The 8,913-nt window shown below is 47.3% G+C and overlaps 1 protein-coding gene across 8 annotated transcripts in view; it reads left to right on the top strand.

Annotated features, from left to right (window-relative positions):
- The first annotated feature begins 407 nt into the window (after positions 1-407).
- Positions 408-8,913, top strand: part of GPHN (gephyrin) — a 296,879-nt gene continuing 288,373 nt past the window's right edge. For all 8 annotated transcript variants that reach the window (XM_054400806.1, XM_054400803.1, XM_054400804.1 and 5 more), the window contains exon 1: positions 408-471. In XM_054400806.1, coding sequence (XP_054256781.1) covers positions 408-471 — 64 coding nt within the window. The remainder of the gene's footprint in view (positions 472-8,913) is intronic.

Raw genomic sequence — 8,913 nt, 5'->3', positions numbered from 1 at the left:
CCCGGCGATCTCCCCGGGAAGCCGGCTGGGGGGAACCGTCGGTCACGGACCTCCCCCGCCAGCAACCCCGGTGCCGAGGCGGTCGGGTGTGAGATGAAGCGGCAGCTGCGGTGGCGGAAGCTGCTGGCCGGAGGGACCACAAAGCTCTGATGCACCGCACCGGCCCCCGCCAGCGGCAAGCGGCGCCCACCCCGTCACTCTCGGCGCTGGATTGGCAGCGCTCGGTATGCGCAGCGCTAGGACACACGCTTCCACCGGACGGCGCTCGCCCCGCCCTCACCCCGCCCCCACATTGTGGCCCCGCCCCGCTCTCCGCTGCTCCTCCCGCTTTGCGTTCGCGCCGTTCTCGCGCGCCTGCCCCCTGCCCCCGCCCGCTCGCTGTCAGTGCGGTGGCTGCGCCGGGAAACATGGCGTCGGAGGGGATGATTTTAACGAACCACGACCACCAAATCCGCGTCGGCGTCCTCACAGGTAACGGGCCGGGGATGGCGCTGGGGAGAGGCAGCGCGGAGAGGCGGGAGGCGGCCGCCAGTCGGTGCGCGCATTGAGGCCGCCCCGCGGGGTGCCCCGGACGCCGTCTCCTGTGGCGCTGCCGCCGCCGCCACCGCTGTTGCGCAGGGAGCCCCCGCACCGCTGTGCGTGCGGGAGCAGAGGCCTCGGCCAGGGGACCGGGGACGTGGGGGCGGCGCTCCCGCCGCCGGCGCCGCAGCGGGGAGCGTGTGAGCGAAGCCAGGCAGCGCTGGGCGCCGCTGCCGCAGGCGAGCGAGAGGGCGACTGGGCGCTGCAGCCCGGGGGACCTGCCCGGCAATAAGCCCCTTGGAGGGGACGGAGCGCGGTGAGTGAGTGTCAGCCGAAGGGGATGGGAGGCCGAGACCGCCGTGGCCGCTCTTCCTCCAGACGCGGCAGAGCTGTGCGTGCGAAGGCGCTTGAGAAGGGAGCATGCAGCCGGCTGGGCTGCGGGCCGGGGGGAGCCGGGCCTGCCGTCCCCAGGCGACGGCAGCGGTAACGGGAGGCGGGTAGAGTTCCCTGCCCCGGTGAATGCCTTTGAGCGTGGCACGGCAGACACCTATGGGATGAGCCCTTCCCTTCCCCTCCCCCTCCCCAGGCATCGCTTTCGTGAGGGGTTGCGTGTGCCTGTGTTCTTTTTGCGGGGAGGGGGAGGAGGACATATGCGGTGCTGCTGCTGCTCATAGCTCATGGATGATCCTTTAATACACCGCCGACATGCGATGATAGCACATAACGGTTCCCAGGGCCGTGGCCGGTACGTATGTTGCAGGCTTCGGGCTTCCTTCGGCCTCTCGGGGGCCTTTGCGGTTATTCCGGTATGCCGTGGAGCTCGGCGCTCCGGCGGCAGCGCGGTATGCCCATCAGTGAAGCCACAAGGTGTTCGAGTGTACAAGGGCGTAAACAGCGCGTCTGGTGAAGGAAGGGGCGAAAGATTTTCATGCAATTTATACGCGTCAGGCTCAGGGGCTATCGTCAGTAGCCTGGGAAGACATGGCTGTTCATGGAAAGCAGCGTTGGGAGCACGCTGAGGGCTCGGAAGAGAATGTCCTCATTGGAGAGGCGGCCTGGAGTTAACCCCAAAGTTACTTACTAAACACCGCGATTTTTAACCCGAACTCCCTCGCTTTATCGCGGCCGCGGTGCAGGGGATGCCTGTGCGCGGTGGGAGCCCCCGGCGGGGCGACGAGGGGAGCCCGCGGCGTGCGCTGTTCCCGGCCCCGGTTCTGAACCTTCTCTTTCCCACGCCTGGCTGCTGCCCGGACGGAGCGGGGCGTGTTGGGGTGTATGGCGGGGGCATGAGTCCATCCCTTCTGGAGAAACATTTGGCTGCAAGGTATTTTGGCAGCAAGCTGCTAGAAAAGCACAGTATGATAGAAGTGCTTTGCATTGCTTTCACATTTCAGGCCGTCGTATCCGTAGTAGTGGCAGAGCAGGTTTGACCAGATGCAAAAGTCAGATTAGGGGAGTTCATACCTTTTGTTCCTGAAAGCCAGGAGATGCATCCAACGACATATAACTGTGAGAATGGGAAGGAGATACCTGTTAGCGGAATGCTCTTGCCATACTATGTACAACTTCGTGCTGTGTAACTGGGAGTTATTATTATCCACTGAATAATAATTGTAATAGTTTTAACCTGTAAATGCTCCCAGATCCATACTGGTGTTCCAGTCACTTCAGAAACAGTTAAGTCCCCTGGCAGATTCAGATAATTTTTCAGAATATATAGGTTTTTATATTGTACTGTAAATCCTGTTTGAACAGGATTAAACTCCTTTAACTTTTTACCATAATTTGAAATACCATTGAGAAGAGCATGTGGTTGGATTTTCTGTTTTGGGTTTAAAGGAAGCACAGAAGGCATAAGCAAACAGAACAGTTTCAGCCCTTTTTTCCTTAGTGCCATTGCTTTGAATTGCATGCTGAAAAATTTTGCAAACAATTATTTTGCCATTTTGAAAGGGTTTCCCCTTGGTTTCTTACTATTTTCCTAGTGTGTGGAAATGAAATAAATTTTTATATAAATGTATTAATTTCTTATCATATATTGGTCCAAATGTAATTGTTTTCCACTCTGGCATTTCCTCTAAGCCCTGAAATAGATGATTGGTACGTTGGAGGGTTTGGACCTCCTAGCTATCTCTACGGTTTCAGCTGTGGAAAGACAGCAACCTTAAAAAGTCACTCATCTGAAGTTTTCTCATAGAAATGAATTAAAAATTGCTTCTTGGCTTGTGTGTGAAGGGCTAAGCAGGAAGGTTAGGTGTCAGCACTGTTTTTTTGTCTAATCATTTAGAATAGTTCAGTGATCATAAATTAGATAATTAACATAACATGACCTCTTTAGCTTTCTAATTAAGATCACGGCCATATGTTTGGTTTGTGAGCAGTATATACTTGTGGCCTCATCAGCACAGGCATATAGATTTATGTTGCTATTAGACCTGAAGTTGGCTAGAAAAGAGATGAAAATATATGTGGTGCCCAGAATTGGATCAATATTAGGTCATCCTTCACTGGTGGTGACACTGGTAAAAGTTATATAACCTGTGACCTTTCTTGTTATGTGCAGGACGAAGCAAACCCTTGACTAGAACTGTCCAGAGAGATCTAAGCGATGTTGCCAGCTGCACTGGCCTGATGTAAAACCAGATTTGTCTCTCTGTAGTTCCTCTTTTAGTTTGCTATTTTTCCTCTCCGTCCCCATTTGCTTCTTATTTATCACTCTTCTTGTTTTCTGCCCAGTAAACATGTAGCCTAGCGGGCCAAGACTTGATGTTTTGTTACAAGTTTTTTCAGAATATTTCTGACAAAATTTTGTCATATTTGGGGTAGGTTAATAGAAATGAATCCAGTGTTTGCACTTGAGCAGGGCTATGAGAAAGAGTCATCATCAGACACAAACAGCATTTTCTGTCCTTGGTCTTTGTTTTTTATTGTTTCTTGCTTGTTTAAAAAGACCAAAAAAATCTAAGACAAACTTCTTTTTCAGGATGGTTTTACTGTATTTAGTATTGCTTAAAAAAATGTTGACAGCAGCTTTTCAATTTTATGAAACATTTTTACAATTAGGAGGAGTAAGGGATTTTGGCAAAATGCAGCCCTTCACTAATGATTTCTTCTTTAGCCTTTAGTCTCCTTTCTCTAAGTAAAGGTTAAAACATTTTGAATGACAGTTGTTGCCATGGGCCTACGCCATAAAGCAGACAAAAGGTTCTGAGTGCATCACCTCAGACCTTAATGCTGGGACATGAGAGGTTGGGGTGGCACCTTAGGGTGTCTGAGCCCGTTCGGTTCACCGAAATGGTGCAGCATGTACCCGCCGTGCCCGCAGGTATTGCTGCAATGAAGCGTGCTCTGCTAGTGATCACTGCCTCTGCCTGGGAGCACCTTCCAGAGGGATTGCCTGGGCAGAGCTGAGGTTTACTGGCAGACCAGTTTTGGAATAAGTATCTTTGAGAGGTGTGGGGAGCAGAGTGCTCAGGGTGCCTATCACTGGTTTGTTGGGCAGACTGTGTTAGAAATACGCTGGTTGGCTTTCCAAAGAACAATTCATATAGGTCTCTCCTGCTTTAGTGCAGAACCACAGAATGGCAGGGGTTGGAAGGGACTTCTGGAGATCATTGAGTCCAATGCCCCACCAAAGCAGGGTCACCCAGGGCAGGTCACACAGAGACACAACCAGGCATGTTTTGAAAGTCTCCAGAGAAGGAGACTCCACAACCTCTCTGGGCAGCTTGCTCCAGGGCTCCAGCACCCTCACCATAAATAAGTGTCTCATGTTGAGGTGGAACCTGTGTGAGGTGCCTTTATGAGGCACCTTGTAATGACTTTCCTCTAAGACTCTGCATTAATAGCCAGCCTCCTTGCTGATGCTGTTCATGTTTTGGACATGCATTAAAAGTTTCTCACAGAGGTGTGGGTGGGAGGCTAAGCACTGACATTAAGTTTGCTAAGGGCTTACTGTCAAATTGCCCTCCTTGTCTAAGCTGAGGTTGGTTAGCTTTTTGCATGTCACCTGTCTTTCTTCCAAAAACTACATCTCATTTGGCACTCATCTTCAAAACATGGGTTCAAGTCAGTGTCTCTTCCTAGGCACCCTAGTTCCCTTCCAAAAGCATAGTTCAGTGAATGAATTCTAGAAGTATAGAAATGCTGTGCTTCCATAAGGAGTAAAATGTTCTAGGCTCTGAGCAACATTGATTTTTGTCATTCCCTACTGTAAGGCTGTTGGATTTATCCATAGAAACGGGGAGATGTCCCTCTGCCATTTGTAGCTGTAAGTCCCCATGAAAGCCTATCCTCCTGACATCGATGTGATGATAAGCTTTCATGTCTAGAGAGTGTGATCCATGCTATTGTCCAGATTCCTTTTTATAGTTCAACAGTGTTGAATAGGATCCTTTATCTTTTATAGTTTAAGAGGAAGAAAGTCCTGGATTTTTTTCCCCTGTTATTTTAATGTGCAGTGGGGAGCAAAAATTGGTGACTGGAATCTCACTGATAAAGCAGACTCTCTACTTACAGTTTAATTTGCCCAGGGAGTGTTCAAGACCAGGCTGGATGAATCCTTGAGTAGCCTGGTCTAGTGGAAGGTGTCCCTGCCCATGGCAAGGGGGTTGGAACTGGGTTCCAACTGAAGCCTTTCTATGAATCTGTGGTACTGGTTTTTAAGAAATGAAAGTGGAAATGCTGCCATTAAAAGCATGTCAAGCAAGAGATTATTTCCCAGCTAGACAGGAATGTTTCAGTTAATACCTACTTAAATAACAAATGGCCATTGATTGTGAAGTTGATGTGTTCTTACAGAACAGGGGTGAGAAGTGTAGCTTCATCAGTGTTTCTTGGTTTGGAATTCCATCTTTGCCCCTGCTCTGTCTCTGCAGTTCACATTTATCAGCACAGGGTTTAGCCATTCCATTATGCTTCGTTTCCTTCCCTGGATTTGTATTCATCCTATTTTCTGGTGCTGCAGTAAGGCTTTCTGAGCTGCTTACCTTAAACATCAGTGATTGTGGATTTCATAAGAACTGCCTTAGTTCTGTGTTAACCTTTAGTTGTTATACTGGCTTCAACTGGACAATAACAGAATATATAATCTTAGACCTGTACTTTGGAGAGTCTGATGAGCAAAGAGAATCTCTCACCTTTAATGTTAATTAATCTGTGTCTGTCTGTTTGCTTGTTTTTTTTTCAAGCAAGAAAGAGGGCATCTTTGTTGAGAAGTGCTACCCACCCATACCTCTCCTGAAAATGTGTATCTTGAGATTTATAACGCTTTAAAAGCAAAGAAGTTTGCAGTGCACCTTGGTGACGTGAAAGTTACTGTTTTGACTTTGCTTTTTCAGTTGTTCAGGCTAAAACTCTTTATTTTGAATAGGTGATAAAAATATATTTTTTAAATTATTCCAATGGTTGAAACAATTTCTCTGATGGGGTTTAAAAATCTTGTTGGAGATAAGCAAGTACAGTTTTTGCTCTCTGCAATTCATGTGAGATTGATATTGTGCAGCCAGAGGACGTGATAACTAAAAATGAGAACAGATTTCAGCTCTTATTAGAATATTTATAAGGTCTTAAAGTGAGGCTTAAATAAAAGAAATAATTTACATTCTATTCCTGTGTGTAGATGTCCTGGGCAACTCCTCTTGTATTGGAATGGTCTCATCCATATGGGAAATGAGCAGGTAGCAGCCTTTTCTTTTTTGGTGAGGGGGATGTTTTTAATTAAGAAAAAAAGTAGCATAGGCTTTGAGGTTTGGGGTTTTTTAGTCATAAACCAATTGAGAAAAGTAAGTTGAAGTTTACAAGGAACAATAATTGCATTAAAAAGTACTTGGCAAAAACAGACTAAATGAGGCAGTTATCTTAGAAAATCTTAGCTTCCAAGTAGGAGATTCGTACATGAGGTTTTGCTTTCATACTAATCTACTAAGCCCTGTTTTATGCTTAGTATACTTGTCAAGTGTTAAAAATTAGCAAAAACCCTCCAGAAGAACCTGCTATGGACATTTTGCAAAGTCCTGCCAAGCAGGGTGCTGTCTGCTATGGGAAGGTGGTTGAAGGGTGCCCAGGGTGTTGTGTAAGGAATGATGTGTGCTGCCTGAGTCTGGTGCTCTGAGAAGTGCGGCACTCCAGTGATTTGCGTTATGGAAAGGCCATCACATGGCCCAGTACAAATCCAGACAGGCCTTAAGATGTCTAGACAGGTCCCTTTCTCTACCCTCCTTCCTGCAAGAAAACAGGGCAATGTGGGAAAAGGAACAAAGGGGACAGGACTCCTGCCTGTCTGGTAAACAAGATGTTTATCTGGGGTGAGAGCACGTAAGCTGACCACTGCTCCCCCAGAGACAAGGTCCTTGCTTCTGCCTTTTATGGTCATAGCCTGGCAGAACGCTTTCCATTGGGCAGCTACATGCTAGCTTCAGTGCCCCATTGGACCAATTGACCTCTGGCATTTTGTATATAAACAAGGGGCTAGGTAGGCTTGCTCAAGCTTTGCTCAAGCTTGCTCAAGCCTTGCCTCAAGCCTTGCCACCTCGAGTTGCCCTGCCCTGCCTCGAGTGCCTGGTCCAGAGCCTGGGATAAAGCTACGAGCCATACACATGCAAGCCAGAGAAGTCACGAGCCTAGAAAGCCAGAGTGGCCGAGCCTGCTTCCCCTTGCCACCAGAATCGTGCCGTGCCTCAGTTTACTCAGGAACCACGAAAGTGTCTGTTGCCAAGAGCATCGTTAACTGCCCGCCATCCACTGGAAGCCAGACCAGCTTGGGACCATGCGGTAAACCTTTCCTGCTGGCAATCTGCCATGCTGCACCTCACGAGAGCGCCCCAAAGCTAATGCAGCATCCGCGCATCCCTTATATGGGTGAAACTAACTGTGAGTAACTAATGCACTGCCCTTTGGGTTTAACGGTTCTTATCGAACCTCCTCCCTGCTGTAACTGAGCACTATCTGCTCTCGGGGACCTTCTCTTTCCAAGTTGTTGCCTCCTAATTTGCATAGAATAGTTTGTATTGCCCTGAGACTGCATAATCCTTTGTAAATATATCTTCTGACTGTACAACGACCCTTTTTATGAGTTGGGCATATTTCATATTAATAAAGGGTTACTATTTTTATTAATACCCATTTGCCATATCGTTTGTTAGTTATTGTTGTGAGGGTAGTTAATAAATAAGCCTCCCCTCGACTGCAACAACTTGGTGAAAAGCTGTGTAGTACTGAAGCTATTTCTGGGCAGGCAGTTGGGTTTGATGTATACCCAGTCCTGAAAGAACTGACTCCGTGCTAGTTTAGCTCCACGTGCAAGTGAATTACCTTTAATAGTTCTGTACATAATTTGTCATTTGATTATGTATTCAGCATGCAAATTGGATTAGCAGACCAATATAGTAATAAGTTAAGTATTGCCTATGTATTTAGAGCCACAGATAGCTGTTTTTCGGATATACTTTAATTAAGTTATATCACTTATTAGGTAGTAGACTGAAGAAGCAGAATGCATGTGGGTTTTAAATTAGAACGTATTTTGGGCTTTGGAGTACCTACTGTGTGGTTATGAAGTTGTTCATTTTCTGCATCATGCTGTACATTGTAGGGAATTGGTATGGAATGATTTCCTTTTGAAAAGTCTTTCTGGTATTTATTTTGTTGGGTTTCCTCTGTATCATATGTGACTTCTGAGGCTTAGCAGTGGCAAGTAGAAATGTAAGCCTCTGTGGTTTTGTGTGGTTTGTTTTTTGCTGGTGTTTTGGGGGGATTCATTGTTTTGTTTCAAATATATGCTGTGGGGGGGTTTAGATTCATACTCGTGGAAGTGAGCTAATATTCAGGATCATTTTATGGATGAAGAGCAAGATGCATTTTCTGGAAAGTAAAATGAATTGCAGTGAAGTATCCTGCAGGTCTGAATGGGAAGGCTCGTAGGAGCTCCGCACATGATGGGGTAGGCAGAGACTGCTGTTGGCAGACAAGAACACCCTCTTTCCTTTTAGCAAGTTGCCCTGGAGCAGGCCATTTAGGGAGGGTTGATAGCAAGGCATGAGATGAAGTCTGTAAGGCCTTCATCTAGTGTTTCTGGAAGGGACACTGAGTGTGGCACTGGTTAGGAATTGGGCAAAGCAATACCCTTCTGCTCTGCTATTGTTACCCCTGCCTGAAACACTTGGTGGGCTTATGAAAACAGACTGGACTATGAAAGAGAAGGTGTTGGTGTTGGAAGGGTATATATATCTGTTTACCTAGGTGTTTGCAGGTTGTCTTAGGGAGGTTTGGATGGCAGTGTGTTTCTGGAAGAAAACAGTCTCCATGAATGAAAATAGGTCTTAGTTTCCCACTGACTCGCTTCTTTTGTATGCTGTAGAGCAGTGGCATGGCAATGCAGACAGGGAGAAGCCAGAG

This window comes from Indicator indicator, chromosome 4, assembly GCF_027791375.1.
Source record: "Indicator indicator isolate 239-I01 chromosome 4, UM_Iind_1.1, whole genome shotgun sequence".
In the NCBI taxonomy this organism is placed as follows: Eukaryota; Metazoa; Chordata; class Aves; order Piciformes; family Indicatoridae; genus Indicator; species Indicator indicator.
The sequence above is the reverse complement of the archived record's forward strand: the minus strand, read 5'-3'. Positions and strand labels throughout refer to the sequence as shown.